The 26906-nt window shown below is 38.1% G+C and overlaps 3 protein-coding genes across 8 annotated transcripts in view; 1 reads left to right on the forward strand and 2 right to left on the reverse strand.

The window, feature by feature from the left end:
* LOC144633685 (neuropeptide Y receptor type 6-like) overlaps positions 1–26906 on the reverse strand; it is a 43736-nt gene that overhangs the window by 14277 nt on the left and 2553 nt on the right. For 2 of the 6 annotated variants that reach the window (XM_078492544.1, XM_078492539.1), the window contains exons 1-2: positions 12950–13739; positions 14–78 (exon numbers count right to left, since the gene is read on the reverse strand). The gene's annotated coding sequence lies outside the window, so the exon portion shown is untranslated. Of the gene's footprint in view, positions 1–13; positions 79–12920; positions 13740–19154; positions 19200–26906 lie in introns of those variants that run through there. The other 4 variants (XM_078492545.1, XM_078492540.1, XM_078492542.1 and 1 more) reach the window with 3 other exon arrangements.
* LOC144633682 (beta-2 adrenergic receptor-like) lies at positions 5055–6896 on the reverse strand. The gene has a single exon (XM_078492537.1). The coding sequence runs from the start codon at positions 6556–6558 to the stop codon at positions 5599–5601; it is 960 nt and encodes a 319-aa protein (XP_078348663.1). The 5' UTR covers positions 6559–6896; the 3' UTR covers positions 5055–5598.
* Positions 22065–26479, forward strand: LOC144631341 (heparan sulfate glucosamine 3-O-sulfotransferase 6-like). Its single transcript, XM_078489750.1, has one exon. It carries the CDS (start codon positions 22361–22363, stop codon positions 23702–23704), a length of 1344 nt encoding a protein of 447 aa, XP_078345876.1. The 5' UTR covers positions 22065–22360; the 3' UTR covers positions 23705–26479.

A 26906-nucleotide genomic window follows, 5' to 3' on the forward strand; every position in this document is an offset into this window, starting at 1 on the left:
TTACTTTCCTTACTTGCTGTCTTTTATGATGTTTCTTTCAAATTGAATGGATACGTGGCCATTTATTTAGATAACATCCTGTACGGAAAGGATGAAAGAGGCAGATTAGGCGGAACAATACTTACAGCGTGAGCTTGGGCCCCTGTGGGTTAACATACGTCATACGTAGCTAGGGGTGGATTTACTTTATTAGATGCGCACTATGGTTTGAAACTCCAGAGCAAAGTACTCTTCAGTCAGTGTAAAATGAGTAATTCACCCCCACCCCCCCCCCCCACCCCCTTTCCTCAGACAAAACCTCTAAAAAAAACTCCTGAATATATAAATTAAGCCAAGCCTAAAAGCGGAGCTCCACAGTCGTTTATTTTATGAATGCGGTGCCGACTTGGAAATTAGTATGTTAAATACCAACAATAACTTTGAGATTTCGACTTATCGCGTATTGCACCGGGAAGAAAATAATGAGAGTAAATAGTTATTTCCTCTTTTATTTCACTTGTACATTTCCTTACTTTACTTTTCTTTACTATACTTAACTCTACTCTCCCCTCTTTCTTTTTATTTTTAAAAGCCCACCAAAAACACGACCAAATCTGATTGGCTGTTAAACTTTTTCGCAATAACTCTGTTACGAAAAACGCTACAAAGCTACAATTTGGACATCATGTTTCTTCCTGGCTGCTTTATAACATTTTAATTTTCTAATGCTTTTCAAGCAACAAAACGGTTTTTGGAACTTTGATAAAAACCACCACTTATCAGTAGACAGCTAGACTGCAAAACAGTCGTTTTTTCTCTAAAGTCGTTGGAAAAAGCTCCAGACCTCTCGCTCTCGTTCGAAGACCAAGCGCGTTCGCAAAAGATACGACTGTTTTGCAGTCTAGTAGACAGTAGTGTTTATGTATAATGTTGAAAAATTAATCCGCAAAATACAGGCCTGAGTTGGTTAGGTCCTTTTCAAAATATAAAAGAAAAAGAGAGTTCTTTGGGAGTCAAAATTTATGTTAACAGTACTGAAAACTCTGTTTAATCAGGTGGCCTTTCTTAATGGTTCACTGTTGTATTCGTTGATTTTAGTTATTCACGCCAAGCTACCTAGGCAACTGACAAATAATGTTTTCTTCTTCATCACAATAACTTAACACCTCTCCCCTCTTCAGAAAAAAGTCTTTTGCCATTGAAGTTTTAGAAATTCATTTTTCAAGGTGCCGTAAGTCTTCACTTAACAAATTGCAATTTGCTCGGGTATAGAACCTGTCATTCATTTTAATTAGTTTACAAAACACCGTGTGAATTATCAAGAATTAAAAGGTTTTCCCAAATCCATTAGGGCTGATGAGATAAAATTATACAAATATAGTAGTTTAATTTTTGCTAAAACCTTGAGAAAAGGGCTGTTCGAATTTATTTCAATTCAATACGCTAACTCAGCTATTTATAAAGTTTTGATCATAATATGGTTAAGCCCATAATTCCGGCATTGACTTAATATTTTCAGCTTAGGACTAAAAAGATTAATCTCTTTATCTCAAGAGGTGATCTGAATTCCTTTCAGCATGTTTATAATTATTTCAGAAAAACCGATCATTAAAAATATTTCGCCCATCTTTTTCTTGAATCAGCCATATTATTCAAGCATTATCTCTTAATTGCGATTTTACTTTTTCAAAATGTATATTTACGTTACTAAAATCGATATTGCATTGGCAATTAACAACTTTAATCAACTACACAAACACTAGCTTAATGAATTCTTGTCTTGGCTTCAACGCTTATAAGTCTTATAATCAGATAAGTAGTGAACATCGACGCACAAAAAAGACGAGCTTAAAAAAATTTAGAGTGAAAATGTTTTAAGCTACTGACTTTGAAATGAATTTAAGCTTCGAAAATACCAGCGTCAAATTCTGTCCTCAAATAGGCGACTCCATCACGGTGCCTTACCGCGCAACGGACGCAATGCAAACGGCGACGTTGATCGTAATTGTCCTCAACTGCATTATGTGGCCAACAGGGTTTTCAGCGAATGTCTTGGTCTTCATCACCGTCTTGAGGAAACCGCAGCTACGAACGGTCTACAATACTTCAGTTTTGTGCCTCATAGCAACAGATCTGTGCGTGATTGTCATGGCGGAGACTTCCAATGTTGTTTACTTGGTAAACAAGTTTATCACAGGCGACTACTCCTGCTCTCTCTTTTTTGTTTACAATTTGTTTATGTGGTGGTGCCACGGATTGTCCTTCTTCACTCTGCTGGTGATCAGTATTGAGCGATACTTTGCAGTTTTCTATCCGTTTCGGTACGAGGAATCGGTGACAAAAACCCGCGTATTTTGTGTCGTGCTCGCATTTTGGATCATCTGGTCCGCAGTGGTGTTAATCTTAAATTTCAGACCAAGTATCCCTCATGTGACTCGCACTGTTGTCTCAACATGTTTCTTTCTACCTAGCATCTTATCAACCCTGGCTATTTACTGTAAAATATTCAAGGAAATACGTGGAAATGTGGTGCAAGTTAGCCCTCCGGGGCATGAGCCTTCCGCAGTAAACCAGGTTCGCAAGTCGTCCAAAACAGTGGGCTTGATCATCGGAGTACAAATGATAAGCTTTGTACCTTCTTTTTGTTTAAACATTGTGCAAGCTCTGTCGCTTATGCCAAAGGATGTTCTAATCCATGGCATAATTCCTTTCGCTGAGGCAGCTGCTTTTATGAACGCTGTTCTGGATCCTATGATCTACTTTTGGCGAAATAGAGAAGCGCGTAGGAGTTTAAAGGAATTAAGACGCAACTGTGGTAGAGCCGAGTGCAATGTTCGTTCTATGCAGTCAAAAACGACTTCTGTTGTACACCTCGGTGCTTTTGGTGAGCCCGATTGTAACTAGTGATACAAAGTTTGGGTCACTAGCTTGGAACACTAGCTACAAGGGCATAATCGTACATGACATATTGGCAACTTCAGCTTTTTCATGCTTTCCGACATCTAAGGGAAACCATTATTCAGTTGGGATTCCTTTGATATAACAAAATAGTACACGCAATGTGTTGTTGTGTATCTTTATCAAAGGCCTAGCAGACAATCTTTCAGTAATACCCTAGCTATGATTTGTAGTTTGCGAGCAATAGCCTAATCGTTAGTGTTTGTCGGTTCCCTGTGGGAAATTACTTAAGCCGGCCTTGTCTTAGCCTGAAACTGGGTTAAGAACTGCAGCACAGCCCCATCGATTTCTCCTCCTCCTTCCCTCTTTCCCGTCCCCTCCCCGCCCAACACATGTTGTCATGTGTTGCGCATCTTTACCGAAGACGGTCTCGCTGACATCCCTTCATCGATTCCATTATTATTACGATTTGCCTAGCCTGCATGGTGTGGCCACATCTTCAGTATTTGCTTGTTGAGTACAGGGGGACAGTTATTAGCTAAAAATTTGGTTAAGAATTGTACAAGTTCTCACCCTCCGTTTCCCCGCCCCCCTCTTTACCTAGGGTTAAGGTCTGCCTCATAGCATTTGGTGTATAAGGCAGACTTGTAACCTCGATTACCAACTGTCGTCCTGTTCAAAGTTGCGTTGCTCACGAAAACTCGCCCACACTCGAAAAGCTAATGACCCCGGAGTTAGGAGTTTGAGAGAGAAGTTTACAATCGCAGGAAGTACGGAATAGAAGGGTTTTGAAATGGTGTAAAGTTAGATACTAAGAATATCAGAAAGTCCTAGACACCGGTCATTTCGCTAGGAGGTAGCGGGAAGTTCGAGTTAGCAGTAAAAACAGAAAGTTTAAGATACTGGGAATTGATCTGACCGTATAAGGCGAAGCACTGGGGATGACTGGGAATCACGAAATTACAGTCCTTTTGTATTCCAGTGATTACAGAAGCGCCGAACTTCGATTTTTCGTAATCCTGTCATCATCAGTTTTTGCTCGTTTCCCTCTTCTTCGTTTTCATTCTGAAGGTTGAGCTACCGACAACAGCTCAGCAGAAATAATATGAAATGAGGTGAATGGAGGTTTGAAGTGGAGCAGTTATTAAAGTAAGGCTCGAGGTTTCTATCGGCGCATTTCGCTGACCCTCCCATAAGTTGGAAAATTTGAAATCTGTGTCATCTTCGGAAATCCTCGGAAGGCTTCGGGTCAACTTTGGAATCTGAGATTTTCTTTCAGCGATCTTTGAGAATCTTCTGGGTTAACAAGAATTAACGAAATGCCCTCTGCTATACCAACCAGAATTCAGAAATTTTTCCCTCTACGGTATTTTAAAACTGTGAAACAGATTATTTCTGTGTCTAAATTAATAAAGTTATTTATTGATTAAGGTGGAGAGTAAAAGCTGATGTCCTGTGCACGTGGCGAAAGTGAGCTTCCAAACAGTTTTCGATTCTTTTTATCCAAACGGAGGACCACGAGCATAAGGCCAAGCCATGTTGCTTAGCAAAATCCGTGCCCGGAACGGGACGGGATGAAAAACTAGTTTTCGGATTGGAAACTCCAACGGAAAGTTACATTTACTGTGTAAACGTACTAGATAAAATAAACTCTTCTTGGGAAGCGAGGTCCTTGAATGGTCCCTCCTGAATTTGTACGTCCTCAGTGTAAGACAATAAAAAAATAAAAAAAATAGAAATTTACAGCGGCACATCCACGGTGTGGCTATTCGTCCACTGTTTCCAGACTTGAATTAGAATTAAGAAGTGTTAGTCTTTGTGGAGGGAGGAAAACCGGAGAACCCGGAGTAAAACCCTCAGAGCAAGTACGAGAACCAACAACAAACTTAACCCGCATATGACGCCGGGTCCGGGAATCAAACCTCGGCCACATTGGTGGGAGGCGAGCGCTCTCACCACTGCGCCATCCCTGCTCCCCTAGACTAGTAAGTTTTGCAAGATATAGTTTGCACGATAAAGTGGGAGGCACGGTAGCTTAATGGTAAGTGTGCTGGCCTTCGGATTGAGCGATCCGGGTTCGTGCCCCGACCGGGTCACTGCGTTGTGCTCTTCGGAAAGACACTTTACTCTCATAGTGCCTTTCTCAACCCACGGAAAGCATTCACTAAGATACCAAGGGTCAACTATTTGGTCGAAACTTAGTAAAAGTGAACTCAGGACATCACCAAGCCTCAAAGTATTCAAGGCACAAGTACGTTATGTAGACCTTTCAAGTCACATAGACAACAACATCTGTTGCTGCAAACTTTATAACTTATGAATATTGCGTACATCGTCGTAATGTTCTTTTTCAATTAATTCTCTTTGATAATTATTCACACATTGTAAATAGTTTTAGTATTTTAGATTATTTTGATGTAGATCGCTGTCCCCAATTAGCTTAATGTATAGCTTAATACTTTGACTCGGAAATAAAATTATTATTATTAGGGTAACCCTGCGATGGACTAGCATCCAGCATCTAGTAACATCTAGACTGCCCTTATTTTAGGGCTCATGTTCTTTGTGAATGTTTCCGGCAAGACGTGCCCGCAGATGCTAGCTCTAGTATAATATTTGTTGAGTTATTATTGCACTTCAGTGAAACGAAGATTCCCCCAACCAGTTGTAACGCATGGCAAAAGCAACCTTCTTTAGTATCTCAACTCTACTGCTTCCATTTTAGTTGCTCGTGAACTTCGTAAGCTCTTTTAAACTGCTCCTGACAGAAGCATTTCTCAACACATAAATAGCGGGGTTAATTAGTGCTGTTAGAAACAGCGCACACTCAGCCAACGGATAGATGACGTGTAACATGACGTCATCCTGCACCGCGGCGGCCTGGTGCACAATAGATGCGCATAATGTTGGAATGAAACAGATAAAGAACGCTCCAGTGATGATTAATATTGTTTTGGTCGCTTTAGTTTCTAGGTCATCGATAGCGCAGTTTTGGTCTTGATCTGTAGTGTTACTGGCTTGACTGACTGTGCGGTCTTTGATTCTTGTAGCTTTGTACAATTTAATGTAGACAAATATAGTTTCCAGTAATGTAAATGTAATCAAGATAGAAGATAGAACTGAATAAGCTTTCAGATTCATTCCAAACGCAGAAAATCGCAGAATGAAGCTAAACACGGTCCACAACAGCCACCCACTGAAAATCACCAACATCACTCGTAACTGCGTCACAGATCCTCGGTACAGAAACGGCTTGAACACCGCAAAATATCTTTCCAGTGTTATGAGCGCTAGAGTAACCAATGTCAAACCCACGCACCAGAACTCAAACACAGTCTTTATGAAATACGGAACGCACGCGTATGTGCTGCTTATATACTTCCCGGTCTGATAAGCGATGAAGGCGGGCTGAATAAACATGGCAATTAGAAGATCGGTGAATGCCAGACACAGAACAGAGGTATTGAAGACCGTTCGTAAACTGCGTTTCCTTAAAACTACCACGAAGACCAAAAGGTTCTCCAATATTGCCACGGGACAAGAAATTCCGTTTACAATGCATGTTATTAGGGTTACGGTCTGCGCCAAAGCAGTTGGTGTGTAAGGGACGCTTTTGACCTCTATCGGTAAACTTGGACAGAGAAGACTGTTCGTCGTGTTGCGGAGAGTTGCGTTTGTCATTCCGACCGAGAAAAAAATCGGCCCAAACTTGAAAATCGCGCTTTCAAGTGGAAGGTTTCTTTCGTATCTTGCGGACTGATCAGTGAATCGGTCTTGCGTTCGATAAACACTTCATCACCAGAATGAATATTGAAAGGTTCTTGAGCTGGAACGCAATTGTAAACCGAAAATGAAAACCACTGTTGCTTTTACGGCTTTTAAGCAGGTCTTTCTATCTCGGAGAAATCGTCCTTCAATTTATGAACTGAAACGGAGTTCGAACCTCTAAAACGGTCACGTATAATGACCAATATGATTGATGGCGTTTCAACCAACCTGCCCACTTAGCCATCGAGAACTGATCGAAAGCATAAATTAAACGCGTCACCTGCCGAAACCATGAAGTAACTTCACTAATTCTATTTCATTAGTTTTGTGTAGATAAGGCTAAAGCTTCAATAAAGACTTTGCTGTTTTAAAGAACAAAAAATAAGGTTGCATACCAAGATAACTTTAATTAAATTGAACGCGCCTGTAGAATAGCACGTTTTGTGACAGTTTCAATTTAATAGTCACTGATTTTAAATTCACAATATTTACGCAGATCTACGCACAACGAATATAGAATATCACAGGAAGTCACGATTGTAAAATTAATGATGGCAAAAAAAGCATAAGTAAGTAAATGCGCTTATCCGGTCATAAAGACTTGCTCCATTATATTTCAGAATTAAACACCTTGGTCCAAATTGCCAACTCTATACAGTATGCTGAATAGCCGAACTGAAACATTAATCTTACAACTGCCATACAAATAAGGAAGAATCCGGATTTACTTTCATCTCATTCTTGACAAAGTGTCGGTTTGATGCTTTTAATTACTTATGATTTTTTTGCTTTTGTTCATTCAGAAATTAACTCCTTTTAGAATGAAAAGCTTACTGCAATTACGGTGTTAGCCAAGAAAATACACGGAAAGCGAAAGAAGCTGAAACGATACGTTTTAGCAGTTGTGAACTAATGAAATCTCCCATGCATAAAATTTATGTAATGTTCAATTAGAGGAAACCCATCTAAAGTAGATAAACACCCAAAAAGTGACATTAAATAAAACGATTTATTAAGAAACAAGAATGGTTAAGGTTGGGAAACATTAGGACGGATTATGAACGTCAAGTTACAAAATGCGCAAACCTACCCTATTTTAAAATTGGCACCGGTCCATGTCAAAGTAGGCTTCGAGCTCAGTTGAGTTATCGGTACTTGGAAACCAAATGGGTATTTAGATGGCCCTAGCAAAGGCTAGATATAACGTATTTTCTTAAATAAACGCCCCCGGCGTTTATTTCAAACTTGGCTCCATGGATCCGGCGTTTATTTGAATGGTGCAGGTTATTGAAGCAAAATGTTTATTAAACAAGGGTTTTAAATCATTATTTTTGACACGAATGTAATTTGCCATCATACCTAAGGCATATTTCACCTCGAATAAATGCCTGGAAGGCTTACTTACCACTCCACCTCGGAGACCCGGCGTTTATTCGGGGCCCGGCGTTTAATCGAGAAAATACGGTACACGTATAAAAAAAGATTATTTATTTTTTTTGCAAAATTGCGTGTACAATACTGCAATATCAAGGTCTGTAACTGTTTCTGCAATTGTAATATACTGTATAATGAAATGTAATGTAGGGAAGTGAAAGTACTATACTCGGCAAGTTATATTCGGGGGGTGGAAGGGGAATAATGAATAATGAATAACGGGCTAAAACAGAAAATGAATAAGGAATATTTAAGGTTCAATGCTTGGAATAATGAATAAGTCATTTCCAGTAAAGGAATAATGAATAATGGTTATTCACCGTGCTCAAACATTATCTTCTTATCTTCAGGCCAAAGAGAGGGTGAGACACTCAAAATAATTACCTTTAAGTGTTGTATGATGTGCATTTAAAATAGTGCAAAACTTCTACCAGAATGCCTAAAATAGCGTGTCTGGGGTTCAAAAAACGAAAATTTTCCCCGGGGGAGCATGCCCCCGTACCCCCCTTCTTTGTTATGTAACAAGCAGCATCAAGTCCATCCCACTAACTTTCTGGTTGCCAACAATTAAAACTGACTCACAGTAATCGACACAGTAACAATTAAGTCCCATCAATACGCTATGTACATTTTTTTGTTATCACTTTAAACTACAATATTGTCTGATATTCGAAATTTAGCTTGATACGTGTCATTTTTTGGGGGGGAGGGGGGTCATAAAAATATTAAGATTACGAAGGGGGGCAGGGTACAAATATCTGATGACGAAGGAAGGCAAATGCATTTTTCAGGCACTGTCGATCAAATTCCACCCCCATCCCATACAAAATGAACAATCACTTAATTTAGGCAATAGGGAATAATGAATAACAAGAAAAGTCTGAAAATGAATAATGAATAAGTCGTGAAAAATGTGAAGGAATAATGAATAAGTCAGTTCCCAATAATTCCTCTTCCACCCCCGATTATATATTGTAAGCAACGTCATTTAGTAATGTTTGTGATTGTAATAAACGTAAAAAAAAATCTACACGTACATAACGATTTTGTCCAAGTTAAAAACCTACGGAATCTTGGATTTTTTTCGGCTGGTTATCTTCCTTATAACAGTTAGGAAATAAGCAGCTACTGAAAAGTATCGCGACTCCGCAAAATCAGTTTAAATCTAGCACAATGTAGAACTGTATTTAACGGTTATGCTATCCTTTCACAGTGAGTATGTCATCATAACCTTTTTTGACCTACTGAAGGCATTAATCGTGCTATCAATAAGACCCAGCACATGCTGGATCTTTGGTGGGTGTTTTGGGGTGAATCACCGGCTAAACTTCATGATTTCCCTACAAAATGAAGTGTCTTAAGACTGGCATGCGCATAAAAGTTGCTACAAAAGATGACTTTCCTGCCTGGGATATTCAAACTGTTCTTCTTTCTCGTGTTACGGTCATGCACAACAAAACTTCTTGCATAACACAACGGATATGAACCAAAGTCATGAATGGCGGACATGCGGAAAAAGCTAAAAGATTGAAAGATATATTACACTCTTTTTTTTTCTATAAGAATAAAATTTTAATAATATTTTTAGAATAAACCCGAGGCTGAAATTTCGAAAAGAATATAATTTTTTGTTTGAAAATTTGTAAATAGAATACAAATATAAGTTTTCAACTAAACAGTATAAAATTTGTCCCTTTTCTTTGGGCAAAACTAGCCAAAAAAACCAACAAAAGCAGCAATAGCCGTATGCTTGATGCTAATAACTTTTCTGCAAGAAGTTATACACCAAACACTTATAACTGATACCCCAATACATTCTTAACGAAAATATCATACGCTATAATCTAAGAATATTCACAAGAATATTTTAAGCCTAAAATCGGCAGAAAAATAGGTATATTCAGCCTGGACCGGAAAAACAAAATTCTTATAGAAAAAAAGGTGTATATGAAAAGAGGTGGCGCAGGGCGAATCAAGTTACAAATAGTGATTTAATGTGTAGAGTACGAGAGCCAACGAGAGCTGAAGAAAAAAATTTGCACGAGAGTTTGTATAAACTCTTTGTGATAAGCTAAACGGTCTGAGAGAAAACTGTCGCCGACTCAACAGCAGAGATCTAAGTGCACGAGAGTTTTATGCCAAACGAGAGCAAGAGTTTGAACTGTTGTCAGCTCTCTTTTCTCTTTTGGAATGGGTTTAAAATAGATCATATAATAAGGGCTAAACTGAAGATACATCCGAAGATAACTGTTCTTGGTAGATGGCGAACAGCTCTACAAATGGGCACCCAAGCAAACCACGGAGTCTTCTTCGTGGGGCCACAAGCTTAAAGAGGGAAGTGTTCCACCAAGGGGAAATCCAATATGAAACAGACGGGGAGGCTCGTCGGAAATTTTGAATTAAACCCCCAAAGGAGACCAATCTGGGCGTGTCTCAACCTTTTTTGATCCTAAAAGATACCATTTTAAAACATCTTGAAACATATATTTCTATTTTTTTTCGCTTACGACCCTGAAAGAGACCTTAAATTAAGTTATGCGCTTTTGATCATTTTTTATGGAATTAGCGCATGAATTGTATTTTCATTGTTATTAAATTCTGGCGGGAAATATACTTAACAGAAATACACAAATGACAATACATAAATCATTATTAGTCTGTGGCAGCTCGTCAGTCGCTAGCCAGGTTGGGATAGGAGCAGTGTGTTGTGTAGTCTAAAGATCGTGTTTTCTTCAGCTAGCGTACCTTCAACCGCAGGTGAGCTGGTAAGTATTAATCGAACCATTTGCACGCCATTTAACAAATTGACCAAGTTCTTTCATGCGAACCGAGTGGTTTCACTGCAAAGTTTTGGAGATTTTATGGCGTCATTTAGTGTAGTACACCATGGAAAAATGTGGTCGATTTGTTTTGTTTTTTTAAATTACATTGACCCTTTTACGTAGAATTAGAGGGAACGTCAGTGTGAAATCGTGCGCGCGTGACGAGAATATTCTCTCAGTCATCGGTTTTCTTTTCTTTTTCTTTTTCAATATACAATTTTTCCCGGCGTGATCCGAAATCAATCAATAATTGATATGATTGATTTCTGATCATTTAGACCGCCCTTGCGTAGCCAACCAGATTGTGAGTTTGTCTAATCCACTAATAGTCGGAGACTGGGTTATGCTGATTAACAATTATTCCATGAGCGCGCGTTAGATATGAGTTGGCTATATCTATCTCATATCCAACTAGCGCGAGTTGAATATTTTTTTTTATTAAAAAACCCAAAAGAATTGCAATAATTTAGCTCCAAAGCTGTTTTCGTTGACGCGTACGGGTTACCGATATTTGTGGTCAATGGTATATGAGCTCATTCGCGAGAAGCGAACAGTGAAAACTGTTAGCTCTGACGTAAATGGCAGATAATGTGCGAAGAAAAATATCCGTGACGTAATTAATATGAGAAGGACATACATGAGAACATCCTCGGAGACCCAGGGCAGTTAGTGGGGGCGGGGGAAAGTCTACACGGGTCTTGGCCGATTTTTTTTTTCACCCGTGTAGACTTTCCCCCGCCCCCACTAACTGCCCCTGGGTCTCCGAGGATGACATGAGAACTGCGAAATGAACTCACAGTGAAAATTGTAACTCATGATGACTTCCGCGATACCGGTGCATTGCTTTTCTAACTGAGCTATAAAAGCCTTGATACGTTGGGAGCAGGTCAATTGTAGGAGCTAATATCCCGCATAAGGAGTAGATGATATTACCGCACTTCACGGAGGATATTTCACAGTTATGTCCTGCGAAAGCGAGAGGAATGTCGCCTGGTTCCTTGCTAAAATCAGATGATATTCCACAAGATGAGCAGGATAATTGTTTTCAGTAGTTAACAAATTGTCAACGAAGGGCAATTTACAGTTAGATAAATGGTGGTTATAAAGCGCTCTTTACAACACGTGGAACGAATTTGTGCAAACTACGTATATCGCAGGATATCTATTTTGTACGATTGATAGATAACAAGGGCTTCCTGACCATATATGGACATCGTGCAATTTGTTGAATATAACATTGGATATCTTCATTTATTAAAAACTAGCAATAGTATTTTGCAATTCCCGAGTCTTGATTGGTTAACAGGCAATGGACGATGAGCTCATAGCCGATACGCGTCGAACGAAAACAGCTGAGGAGCTCAAATATTGAAATTATTTGAGCATTTTTAACAAAACAATTATTCCACTCGCGCTTATATGTGGACTTATTGTTAAGTATTGGTCTGGTCACCTGATCCGTTTAGATCAAGAGCTCAAAGCCGTAATACTGATACCTATTCACAGCGTTTTGGCAGCCATTTTATGTTGGGTAAACAAGGTGACGCGTAATGTTTGTACGGGTATCCGATGCCAAAAACATCCATCATTGATTTCTATTATCTGTAAAATTTCATATACTTGGCAAATATCGTACTGATAAAATCTGAGGGGAAAAGGGTGCGCTGGAGTAGCGTATAGTTGATATTTCAGGTTTCTATATATACAATTCAAGACAAGGACTTTGGACACTTCACCGTTTTGACGAAAAATGGGTGTTGTTTTTATCTTCCCCTCCCAGCCTCCAATGCAGTGTTAGTTGATAACTGTGCGACAATATTATGAAAATTAAACGATGACTTCTTAACTCGAAAATATTTGTCAATTGGCACTATTCTGCTTATGTGTCCCAAGGACTTTTGTCTCGAAAAGTAGCTTTTTTTCTAAACTGTATCGCGGCAGAAAAGACATTGTTGTAATTATGTAGCATTTTAAACAAGAATAAGAGGAAGTTCTTATTCTCAAACAACACTGATTTCTGTTATCTTATCAATCTCATGCCAACACACCTCAACTGCTGGCACTTGTTCCATCCGATTGCTATTTCAATGCTCTGAATTCAGGCTTGATGCCAGACTGCAAAAATAACAACAACACATCTTATAGTGAGGCTGATAGCAATGTCTTTTGGTATCTACTCTCAGCCAGCCAACAAAGGCCAAATTCCCACCACCCCTCCCCGCTAGGCACGGGTCGAGGTTTCCGATTGGACAAAATTTGTAAAATGTAGATAGTATGTATCCATTTGTCAGTTAGACCGTGTCAAACTAAACCGGCACATCCACTTACATGGAATTAATTAGTAACGCTTTTCTCGGTATGTTTAATATTTTAGAAAACTACTTTAAAAAAATAGTTGACACTAGAGAAAGCAATTTTTGTAAGCGCATTCAAAAAGAGCGATTTGGTGAGAAAGGGGAGGGGGTAGAAACTGCCCACCTTTATCTATAGTAAATTTGACAAGATCATTTTCTCCCCAGTCTTTCATCACCTTTAAGAACGAATAAGTAAGGGCTGAGAACGAGTCTGGAATGGTGTAGCAGACGGGTTTCCGGCTGGCAAGTTGCTAAAATGAACAAAACATATAAAGATGCGAGGATAAAAAACACCTTGAAAAAAATCTCGTTCCAGCCGAAAATGTTAGCCGAGAAATGTTATGGGAAAGTCGAACATTTTGGCCCTTAGGAGCTCTCACGAGTTTGATTACGTAGTGATAGATAGATAGCTAGTTTATTGAAGTTTTAAAGTTTACAGCTGAGAAGCTGAATTAGATAAAACTTTACAGAATATGAAACGCGAAAACTAGTCTAAAAGATGATCTATTTACATATATTTTTTTTTCCTTCAGCTGTTTTTATTGTAGATGTTCCTCTTCCTTTCATTTCTTTTATGAAGGTGTTTTCTGACGAAAGCCTAATTTTAGACTTCACTGTTAAATTTCATTTTTAGTGTGTCTATGTATGTTACCTTTTTTGGTAATGTTCAGAAACTTAAAAATTTCTCTTCTTTGTGGCAACAGATTCTTGACATCCCAGGATTTTTTTTGGGATAGGGAAAAAGGGGCGGATGAGGTAAATCTAAAACCTTAAAGATAAAAAAAACCCTTGACAAAATCTCGTTCGAACCGAAAATGTTAGTCGAGAAATATTATGGGAAAGTCGAAAATTTTGGCCCTTAAAAGCTCTCATGAGTTTGATTACGTAGTGGCACTTTTTTTCCCTTCAGCTGTTATTGTAGATATCCCTCGACCTTTCATTTCTTTTACAAAGGTGTTTTCTGACAAAAGCCTAATTTTAGACTTGCTCCGCTGACTGCCTGCAGGGCATATACACTGTTATAGCCCATAGGAGGTTCTCATATGATCGTCCCGATCGCCTGGTTATCGAAGACCTACGAACAATCATTTTAGCCCTAAACTCTGCATGATGTATAAAATTCATGAAGGCTTGATTGCCATGGACGCCCAAGAGTTCATGACGCCACTTCAAAGGAGATCGCGGCACGTAAATTCAAATGCGTACAAAATTCCTTGCTTAAAGATGGACTACCACATGTACTCATTTTTCCCGAGAACGATACGAGAATGGAACAGCCTGGCCAATGAAACAGTTAATGCACCAAACTTGACGGCGTTTAAGAAATGCCTGCCGTCTGACCAAGCGCTAAGCAAACGATGCTGACTTTGACTTTTTTTTTGTATCTATTTTTTATTCATATCATTTAAGCCTTTCTTTAATTTGAATAGTATTTATTTATTTTGTTAAGTAGTTATTTATTTTAATACTCACGAGAATCTTCACTATTACAAGGCTGTGCTCTAAGGAAATTTTCTGGGAGCCCTTCGGGCTCCCAACCCTGCCAGGTAGGGTGCCCAGCCCTTTGGGTTGGTCGCCCAAACTAATTAATTATTCAATTTATTAATTATTCAATTAATTAATTTATTAATATTATCATGGTTTAATAAGTTAATAATTAATTTACAATAAATTTAAATCATACAACCAATTAAGATTTGTTGTTGATTTTATTTCACAGCACACTCACTATTCACACTCACTATTCTATTGTTTTTGTCAATACAGACCTAATACAGAGAGTTTGTAAGAGGTTTTATTTCGAATGATGACATTATGGTCTAACCCTAAACAAGTTGCAGGTCTCATTTTTTTTTTCATTAAAATTGACTAAATTGCAAATTTCATGGCATACAAATATGTAGTTCAACAATCAGAAGTTCTTTGTTACTTAAGCAAGCAAATACATTATCTTATAAGTATCAAAAACGAAACTGTCATTCCACAGCCTTAAACTCTAAATGTATCAGACGTAAATAAAAATTTAGTGTTCACTGCCACTGAAATTAATTAGTAAATCTGATAAGTAAATCTTAATGACGAACTTGCAAATTTCAGGGCATACAACAGCATGGTTGACGATTTACACGACTGTAGTTTTACTGTAGCGGCTTTGTGAATCGTGAGTCAAAAAAGTGTGAATTCCAGTATGCCTGTCATATGAAACCCATCGAAATTTTCGCGCCAAAACGTTAGAATTTCTACCTTTTCGTAAAAAATTAATTCTTACTTTATCTAGTTTCATAAAAGAACGCCAGAGAAGTTAGGGCTAAAATCATTAATTGCAAGCTTTTCTTGTTTCATCGATCGGTTTATTTGTCGAGAGTTTAAAAAAAATAAGAAAGTCGCAAGAATTTAAGAAAGAACATTTATTATAAATAGGTTGAGTTTCTATTCTTGTGACGGCTGAAAGAACCGTCATTTGAATGATAATCTGAGCCATGCAATTGATAAAGAAACGGACTGATTTAAACATGCAGAAATTTATGGAACTGCCAACAATCTTACATTTAAAATCTTTTTAACAGTTCACAAGGGTTTAATTTCACACACGGCGAAGTGATTGTTACTATTTTTAGCGGCCACCGCATTTTGACAAACTTGTGATATCCAACGAAAATTCCTTTATTAGCGTAAATATCTCCAAAGTTCTATTAAATATCGTTAGAAATTTCATTTGAAATTACCACAGTAAATCAAGTTGTAAAACAAATAAATTCCATTAAGCTGAATGACAACAACATTTTATCGAGATTTGCTTTAATTAGAGTGCAACAAGTCGTCGCTAAATTAATCTATTCCTTTGTAAACATCTCCAGACGCAGAAATTTGCATGTGCGAAGAATTTCATTTCATGCTAACACTAACTCACTGCCCTTACGAAAACTATTGATATACCAAAATAAATGGGAACTAAACCATCTCGAAGAAAAAATCAAGATTTTCAACCCATATTATTATATTTTTTAAAATGTTCGTGCGGTCCGTCACGTGCAAAGTCAAGCTTGTGTTAAATCATGTGGAACGAACTTGACAGCGCCGGCAAGCGTAAACATTTGACTCCGTAATGTGTGGAAGGCTATTTTCCCGCGAAAAACATAATCAATCTGCAAAAACATAATTTTACAGTCAATTTCCTGCTATACTACAGTGTGGAACAGCGAACAAGAGGGCCAGCCGTGCCCGGCCGGGCCACCAGTTTTATTTTCTGGTCGCCCGAGAGCAAATGTTAGTCGCCTGAGGCGACCGGGCACCGCTAGAGCACAGCCTTGCTATTGAAGGACGTGAGTTACGTGGAAGAAGAAGAAGAAATTTCATTTTTAGTACCTGTTTTAGTGTGTCTGTGCATGTTACCTTTTTTGGCAAAGTTCAGAAACTTAAAGCCGGGTTTCTCTTCTTTGTGGCAACTGATTTGTGACGTGCCAGATGTTATCGACCACATGCATCACTGTCGTACAAATGTTTACAATACTTTTCCAGGGTCCTAAAATTTGGGTGTCGGTAAAACGCCGACTCGGGGTCGGGGTCGGGGTCGGGGTCGGGGTCGGGGTCGGGGTCGGGGTCGGGGTCAATTTTTTTAATTTTTTTTTTTTTTAAATTCACTGATCGAGAAAAAAAAATTACAAAGTTTATATTAGCGTGTGGGACATTTCGAGTCGAAAAAAGCATTTCCTTCACAAATTCGCCACAAATCTTGATCCTTATAAGTTCATAAGTATAAGAGAAGAATTTCAGTTAAGGTCTAACAGGTGAGAGGTGAAATTTAACTTTTAGATACAGTTCAGCGGTAAGATGTTGTTGTCTAATTCTCTGTAATCGAATAATTTACACCCGCTTGCCTTTCAATGTTACGTACATAGCTATCTTTCTACGTCCATTTTTCCACATCATCTTCAGCATCTTTCGACGTGCTGTTTGAAATGATCCAATCAAAATCGATGGATGCCCTTGTTGGTTTCACCCACAAGGTCAAAAGGTCATGCTGGTGATTGGCGGATTTCGATCCGTGTTGTTTGTTTCAACAAACCGCTAAACCAAACACTGAAAGCGGGTGAAATACTTCCTCGTCAGCATAACCTCAGTTTTAGCCGTTCTTTGCTCATTTTGTATTTTGTTGATCAGTTGATCAACAGAACCACCTTGTGATTCATAAGAACTTAAAAAAATAGATTTTGTTTTGGGAGGATCTTTGGTTTTTTAGTCCCACTGAAACAAATTAGGTATAAAGAGAGAATTCAAGGAAAACTCGCGTAGACGTTGTCTTGCAAATATTCTAAATATGTTTACTGTTAAATTAAATTTTAAATTAAGTTGTATATGTTTTTGAGTAATAAAAATTAAAGCTGGGTTTCATATCAAAAGAAGTATTTTCAAAGAAGTAGAGCGGTTTGTTTTGACAGAGAAACTCGCACGTCGGGCAGTTTGTTGTAATATGTTTTAGTCAGGAAAATTCCTTAACAATTGAAATATACAGCCAGCTTTTTAAAACTTTGCACAGACGTGAATTGCTTCATTTGTGAACTGCCGGGGAAGATCGAATTTAAACAGCAAGCGAAGATTTTATGGTGTGTTTAGTAAGCGGGAGCGATGAAAGGCGAGCAGGCTACAACTCACCATTTGCGTCGAAAACGGTGTGCATTTACTAAGATCAATTTTATTTTCCGCATTTCGGTCACGCAAATAAGAGAATGTAGAAGCTTCAAGATTGCGAGACATGTTAATGCGAGCTTCGCTTTCTAAACAAAACAATTCTGCCTCCTCATAAATACTTTTTTGGATACGAAAGGCGGCTTTATTTTAACGATAAAAACCTGAATTAATTTTCTCTTGCTACACAAACATTTGTACAATTTAATTTAAACCTGAAAAAGTTCATGCTATGTTAACGAGGAGCTAGCGCTCAGAAAGAAGTCGTCAGCAAATTCTATCCGCCGAGATAGACAATTTCACCTGTCGCCTACTAGACCACAAATTTCTTCTTTTATACTTTTGAACTTATTAGGATCAAGATTTGTGGCGAATTTGTGAAGAAAACGCTTTTTTTGACTCGAAATGACCCACACGCTAATATAAACTTTGTTTTTTTTTTCTCGATCAGTGAATTAAAAAAAAAATTAAAAAATTGACCCCGACCCCGACCCCGACCCCGACCCCGACCCCGACCCCGACCCCGGCCCCGGCCCCGACCCCGAGTCGGCGTTTTACCGACACCCCTAAAATTTGGAATTCTCTACCAGAATCGATCACTGGTTCGAGTAGCTTCTCTTCTTTTAAGAAAAAAATGATTAAATTTCTAATAAAATGAGTCTGAAATTGGCCTAGCTGCACATTCACAGCGAAATTACAAACTTATTGCTAACCCGAGGTGGCCCCCCCATAAGCCTTGTGGTTTCTTGGAGGTCTCCTCGCCCTATCTTTTTAAGTTATTTTAATTTGTATTTGTAATTCTGAAGTGGCAAATAAATGATGATGATGATGATGATGATTCTCGACACCTCCCGGATTTCTTTTGGATAGGGGAGAAGGGGCGGATGAGGTAGATCTAACCTTATTGATTTGGGGCTAAAACTGATACTTTAAGCTACCTCTTAGACCGCAGTAATTTTTGCATTAGAATTTTAAAAACATTGTCAATAAATCAATGGTTGTAAAAAATAAAAAATAAAAATAAATACTGTAAATACTAGTGTTAACCGCTGCTGTTAATGTAATTCCGCTCCAAGTATATAATTTTATCTTATGTAATTATGCATCGACGCCAGATACCGCTAGAAATGTATTAAGTAATTCTACTGTAAATAATGTCACTGTATTGTATTTTAACAACCATGTTGTCTTGTAATTTAAGAAGTATTGTTACCGTATCTCTAGGTTTTTCTTTCTTACTTTTCTCTTTGTGTGTACTGAAATGGATAAAAAAAAATTTGGGCTAAAACAACTGAAGGTCAGCCTATAAAGGTTGGTCCTCATATCATCGCCCAATCGTTTCTATCGCATAGATCGTTTGCAATTACTGAGACGATCGTAGGCGATTGGAAGCGATAGAGGGTTCTCATATAATCGTCCCGATCGCCTGGTTATCGAAGACCTACGAACAATCATTTTAGCCCTAGATCCAACACAATGGCAGCTTTCTATGAAAGAGCAAAACTCGTAGCCTCCTATCTTCTCAGTTATTGCAATTTTACGGCGAAGAAGGGAAAGAGAAGCTAGAACACGGGCAATCCAAAAGATTGTGATCCTCCCAATCGCCGCAGACGTTAGCGATCGTCTGTGTATCTTTCTCATATAATTGCCCCGTTCGCAAGAAAATATTTGAATGGACAGCGGCGATAGAAACGACCGGGCGATTATATGAGAACCAGGCTTTAGAGTTCATCAAGTTTCCTCTTGGGAACAATGAATATAAGGCTATTGCTCGCAAACTTTCTAGGCAAAACATACCTAGGAACCAAGACAGGATGAAGTTGATCCTCGGTAAAAGATTGTTAGTTGGAGTTTTGGTAAAAATCAGCAAAAATGCACAACTGTTACATTCGTTTCTTTACGCGAACGAGAAGATTTAGTTCATCTGTTATATTAACCCTATTCAGACCGGGGGGGGGGGGGGGGGGGCTTTTGAGGCCCGCGCTAACTTTGAACTTTTATAACTTTTTTAAGATTTAACCAAACGCTGCCAAACTTTCTGAGTTTTCCTAAAATTTATCTGGCAACATTTTGGTAGGGTTGGATGATGTGTCAGGAACTTGACATCACCATGGCAACGACATTTTGACAGGCATGTTTTCTCAAATTTGTAATTTTGCGTGTTTCTGTTAATAAAAATCGACTTAAATGGAATTATTTTTTCATTTTTACGGTTTTAAAGCATATTTTTATTCATTTTGAGTACTTTGCAGTGATTTTGGGTGGTTTTCTGTCATTTTGGAAGAATTTTGAAATCCAAGTTGGCGGATCATGATGTAATTGTCACGTGATGTGACGTCACCATCCCACGTGACGTATACCAAAAGAAAGAGTTTCGGACGTACAATACATCCTATAAGTCCCCCGGTCTGAGAAGGTCCAAAAAAGCCCGGTCTGAATAGGGTTAAACACATCAAAGGTAACTTTACTAAATAATAATGTGATCGATACGAGTTGCCGGAAAACACAAGGGAACTGAAGTTTATCAGTATGTGGGTTGGATTGGAAGGCAAGTGAAAATTAATATAAATACTGTCATTTGTTGATGATTTCAAATCTGATTTGATCAGTTCTGGACATCTTAACCTCGCACATCTGTTTGCGTGCAATTTAGGCGCAGACGGAACTGTTTCTGAGACATTCAAAATATTATATCATACTAAACACCAGACGAAAACTTGTTCTTTGCGACTAGACGATCTATAATCCTACAATATAAAAACCTGTTACTTGAGGGAACAAGAAGCTGCGAAAAGCGACGGATCTGAAAAACCTAGGTTATGTGCGAGAAGAATACATGTAGTGTGCTTTTCCTAATATGAATTAAGGCCAAGAAAAAAATGCTTCTCGTCCCCGCCCGCTTCATTTTTGGGGGCCGCCTCTCTTTTTTTTATTTATTTGTTATTGGAAAAGTTGGAACGAACAAAAACCAACAATCGTTTCTTTCACTTTGTGCGTAGTAAGACATGGTTTTTCACGGTCTGCGTTTTAATACGAACTCATTCCAAAATTTTAAATCCTTGGTACGCTTACGCTAGGTCCGTACTGGATGGGTCAAATACCTTGCAGGATTTATTTTGTAAGTTCGCTTTTGAAGAATTTAACGATGGAGGAGAAAATGTCGATGTTCGAACAACACAGGTAAGGAATGCAACAAGAAAAAAATTAATAAATAAAAAATAACAAAAAAAGCGCCCGCCCGTTCTCTGTTTTTATTGAAATCTGGACGAGAAACATTTTTTTTTTTACTTGGCCTAATGAACTAAAGGCAGACATACAAATTTTTGGCCTACGACAATGGAATTCTCTGACGTAACTAGAAATTTCACTTTTCAATTTCGCCACTATGTACATGTATTTGCAAACCTAAAGATACCTTTGGATCTTCTTCAGTTCATAGAAGATAAATTTGTACATCACTAAAATGACTTAAATAGTCTTAAATATCGTGACTGCTTGTGTAAATCACATTTTTTTGCCATTTCGAGTAGTATATATTAGGCGAACGGTACTTATTTCGTTTCCGAAGTACTCATCTATATAAGCTGCAAAAGTATGCGCCGCACATACAAAGGGTCAGCGGTTTTTTTTTTTTTTTTTTTTAGTGTTTAGTCTAAAATATGGTTATAGATTTTTTCTACCAAATACGAAATTTCCCTTTCTTTGATTTTTCGGGGCATGACAATCTTCATACACGCTAGAAAGATATAAAGAGAAGTAGTCACTGGGTCAAGATCCTAATATCAAAACTGCTTACGTCAGTTACGTGTGACATAGCGGACGGATTTCATCCATTGCCCCCTGGCACTGCTATTAAATATTAAAGCCCTCCTGCTCGGCACAGATACTTGAAAAATAAGCCTCCTGGGGATATTAATAGAGGATTTGGGGAAAACAAATACGGCTAACATCCTTTTTCTATCAATTAATTTTTTGCCCTTTTCATTTTTCTGCTTTCGTACAGCGGGAGATTTCGATTCAATATTAATCGGCTCTTCAACTTGAAAAGAAAATGTGCGCTATTGTTCTCTAATATCTCCACTAAATATATCAGCCATTTACTTTGCCATGCATATAAATAATGCAGTTATCGGGTAAATATATCTTGTCCGGCCAATATAAAGCGCTGATCAGGCGGTGATTGAAATTCTGGGCCTATAATAGCCCAGGCGATGACAGGCATTGTCCCGACAACCAATCAAATCGCTGCTTCTATCAATCTATTTACATGCGCTGCTAAAAATCGGAAACGAACGGTTTGTGTGTATGCTATCGCAAAAATCTTCGCTGGCGAACTGATGCTGTTGTTTTGATGCTTAAATTTAAAAGCTTGTTAAAGTTGGAACCTGGATGAGCAACAGAAGGACATGAAAAAGGCCAATGATATGCAAACGCGGGAATTCGCTCACGGACAAGCTCTCTTCCAGGAGCAAGCGTCTATTTATTCTACTTCTCGTGTCCTCTGCGATTTTAACGTATGTACTTTACAGTAACACCTCCAGAAATAGCCGCACACTGAAAATAACCCGTCTAGAAAGTTTGAAAAATTCGGACAGCAAACCGACGTCTGGAGTCAGGTCAGGGGCAAAGCGCCAGCCCGTTCGACAGCCGAACCATTCGGAACACGTGGCTTTAATAGAGTCGTCGAATTTCAAAACAACATTAAATCCGATCTCTTCTTTTGGTCGAGAGAAAAAGAGTTCGTCGAAATTGCTCGAAGAAGGAGCCAAAACTAACACGCCGGAAGATCTTGGTCATCGCGGTCAGAAAAGCTCCCACAACGACGAGTACTCTAGCGAAGGTGTTGACAAGAACGCGAATAATACGTTGTCTTCGGCATCAACACAGGGCGATCGGAAACGTTTGTTGAATTTTAAGAGTCAAGTTGAAGATGATGAAGATAGCGATGAGCCTGAATTTGAGCTTGAGGAGGAAGGAAATCGCAAACGACTTCCAAACGCTATCATAATTGGTGTGAAGAAAGGAGGAACACGCGCGCTACTGGAAATTTTAAAGATTCATCCAAGCATTCGAGCGTGTAGCAGCGAAGTACATTTCTTCGATCGCGATGAAAACTACGAACAAGGACTCGAGTGGTATCGAGACCAAATGCCCACTTCGCTACCGGGTCAAGTCACAATCGAAAAATCACCGAGTTATTTTATTACTTCAAAAGTGCCGGAGAGAGTGTATCGAATGTCTAAGTCTGTTAAGCTCATTGCCATAGTGCGCGACCCTACACGACGAGCCATATCGGATTATACTCAATCACTAGAACGAAAGCCTGACAACCCGCCTTTTGAAGAAATGGCAATCAAAGATGATGGCGATGTTGATGAAGATTGGAGCAAAATTATGGTTGGGCGTTACGCAGAGCATCTCGCGCAATGGTTAAAATATTTCCCATTAAATCAAATTCACTTTGTAAGCGGAGAAGAACTTATCAAAAGACCCGCGAAGGAGATAAAACTCGTCGAGCGCTTTCTCAATTTAAAACCCTTCATCACCGAGGACAACTTTTACTTCAACGAAAGCAAAGGATTTCCATGTTTTGTTGGCAAAATCTCAAATAGCGGCAGTGTAAGCAAAGCGCACTGTATGGGCGAGACAAAAGGTAGAAAACACCCCGCTGTAAGACAAGACGTTTTGAAGCGTTTACGGCAATATTTTCAGCCACTCAACGAGAAGTTTTATTCTATGGTGCAGCGAGACTTTCACTGGTGAAGATCTGTTAAAAATTTACGGCGAAATTAAGGATCTGTTTGGGCTTATAAGTTGTTGAGGTATTTGAAGTTAAATATTGTTTACTTTGCGAATGATACAATCGTTCCGCGCAAACCAAACACAAATATTATAAAGACAGATTATTCGAGAATACGTAATTTGAACAGACTCAACAAATGGGCACATTCACAATGTAAGAACCAAACAAGTCGCAAATTCAGATCTTTTGCGTGCAGTTTTTAATTAGAATTGACAGCTGGTCTCATTATTTATTCTCCAAGGTTAATATTTATTAGCACGGGGGTATTGGAAATCTAGTATTTTACATATAAAGCTCGAGACATTAATAACACAATAAGGGAGCACGCGGCTAACAGTTTTCAAGCTGAAGTGTATAGATATTTTTTTAGTATTTATCAACACCTGTCAATTAACTTCCATAACCCCAGTTATGACTTGCCCAGGTTTAAAGATTTTTATCTCACTAATTTAGTTCACTTCCAATACCTGTACATGCCTTTAAGATGAATTCCTAAATAACTTTGGGAGTCGTTTCTCCAGTAACAGTATTTAAATCCAAACCATTTCTTCAGACAGGTCATAAATGCCAGGGATATAATAAGGAAGTTCTCCAGTTGTAAACCCGCTTAAAACCCCTCCCAGCATGATGTAAGACCAGGGATTATACAGTTATATTAGGTGTAATGTATCAATATTGTTTGATAATTGGATGATAAAAATCTAAGGACTTCCGAATCACCAACACAATGTCAGGAAGTAGTCTGAGGGTCAAGTATTACAAGTTTCCAACGTATTGTGCATATAATCTTATTACACACGATTTTTGCAACATCATATTTTTGTAATTTTTCTGTTGTTTGTTATTTATTTGATATCAAGAAAAAAGAAAGTGGTCCGGGATTTGCAAAATTTGCTCTTCTGTGTAATAAGGTATATGCAGTTTATTTGGGAAACAGTGTCTGATTTGCAGACTGCAGACTAAAAGAATAGATCATGTTACTATTGAGAGCTAATCATAAACAGGCTAACTTAAGTTCTATTTAGACTAAACAGAGTAAATAGTAGGCTAGCTGGAGTGCGTTGTAGGCCAACCAGAGTGAATAGTAGCTGCCAACCGGAGTGAATAGTAGGCTAACTGGAGTGCATAGTAGGCTAACCCCAGTGAATGTCTGCAAGTCTGCAAGTGTCAGACAACGTTTGGGAAATGTGTACATGGAAATTAATGCAATCAGTATTCAATCATACATGAAAAAGTTGAGACAATGTTGTAATTTACGGAATGGCTGGGTCTGCAAGTTATCTGATCCTCAGTTCAAATCAAAACATGGAAAGCTTAGTAGTAATAGTTTAAATGTATAAAATGTAAGTAGTCGCCCCCTAAAATTCAGACTTTGCACCACATGTACTGTTCATAGCTCTGTAACTATATTTTTCTGCAAGATTAAAAACATTTTAACTAGAGTTCTGTCAACATTTGTTTCCTTTTTAACTCGGAAAAGAGTTGTAGTGGGCGAAGTGAATTCACTCCATCACTCCTTCACTTGTTTCCTGTTAGACATATGCACGCAATGCATGCAAGTGTTTTAAATTAACATGCTTAGTCACCAACCGAAATATTGTATTAATGTCAGTTTTCTTGAAATAACATTATGATATTTATTCAGCTATAAGCCGAGACCGTAAACCTTTGGTTTTTTAGAACCAGTTAGAAAAAAACTAACCCAAAACACTCAGCTAAAGATGAATTTATTTCAGTACGATTTGGTGAAAAAAAAAAAAATCGCTCGACTTATAGCCAATGATATTATTATTATTATTATTTTTTGTTAGCTTCAAATAACAAAAAGGAAAAATAAAAAGAAAGAAATCAATTTGCAACAGATGGGAACTCTATCTCTTGGCCTTTCGGTCTGCTCTCGATCAGTATTTGATGACAATCAAAGTGAAGTAAACAGAAGTTTGGAAAGTTTAATTTTGTATTAGCAAAGCTTTATTTGTCAGTTTGTTGTTTTCGATTCTTGTTTCATAATAACTTTTCCGAGTTTAGTGGCTTATAGCCACTTTTAGTTATTTGATGCCAATTCACTGTTTTTTAAACTTCCATGATCGTAGCCATACTTGTTCATTTTGGCTCATTACTATAACTGTGAAACATTGTCTATAAATAATTACAAATGTATGGAAACTAAAATTTGAGCTTACACTGAAAGGGTAAATTGGGCTCTTTCATTTACAAACTGTTATTTTTAGAGGCTTCATTGTATATACACAATCATGAAGCTCGTCGTTTATAAGCATTAATACAGTTAAATGCTTATAAATGGCATTTAACTGTGTTTGTGTAACACCTATCTTTGATGAACGTACCATTCACTAATAAGTCATTCAACATGTTTGCGAATAAATCTGCATTTTCTCATGATGTAATGGTGTTATATATTGGTGTACCACTGAAAAATAACGACACTTCTCTCCTTTGGAAAGTGGATTCTAATGGTCATTTATTTGCATTTGGGTGAAAACATTTTCAGCCATTAATGCTTAGGACACCAGTATGATGGCCATGGAAAAAAGGCTATTAATAGTTTTTATCAGTGGCAATTTAGTACTAGACAAGTATAGTTTTAATAATTTATTTATAAAATGTTGTACTCGGCTATTTAAAGAAACCATTATTTTTAATCATCTTACTCTAGTTTAACATTAAATTTTGTATTGCATTGTATATAACAATTAAAACCAAACATTTTTCTTTTTGTGTCTGTGGTTTAGCTATTGTTGTATTGGTAGCAGCCTGCGTCACAGTCTGTACTACCAGTATAGTCCTATATTGACTGTTTGTGACATGTCCGGCTGCACCACAAGCTACATTGCATCAAACATTCATTGCCTAAGGTCATTGTGTGCCCTTAGGCAATGTCACTGTGCCTCTCTCCACCCAGGAGTTTACCAGTGATCATGTCCTCTGCCCTTACCAATGCAGGGCTTTCAAATAAATTTTGATGTGGGTAGCTGGTTTGAGTAGAGTAACTGACTGTTTGACAGCCCAAATTTGCTCCCCCAGCTCAGACTAAAGAGTTTAATTGTCTACCCCAACTCAGACCAGAAATGGAGATGATGTTTTTATTTTAATTTTTCTCATCTCCACAACACTACAAAAGCCACTATTTATTTTATTTGC

The sequence above is a fragment of the Oculina patagonica genome, chromosome 12 (genome assembly GCF_052425735.1).
Source record: "Oculina patagonica isolate OP01 chromosome 12, crgOcupat, whole genome shotgun sequence".
Taxonomy (NCBI): Eukaryota; Metazoa; Cnidaria; class Anthozoa; order Scleractinia; family Oculinidae; genus Oculina; species Oculina patagonica.

What these genes read in the sequence shown, in the direction of transcription:
- LOC144633682 (XM_078492537.1), bottom strand. Translation starts at nt 6,558, where the DNA reads ATGACAAACGCAACTCTCCGCAACACGACGAACAGTCTTCTCTGTCCA.
- LOC144631341 (XM_078489750.1), top strand. Translation starts at nt 22,361, where the DNA reads ATGATATGCAAACGCGGGAATTCGCTCACGGACAAGCTCTCTTCCAGG.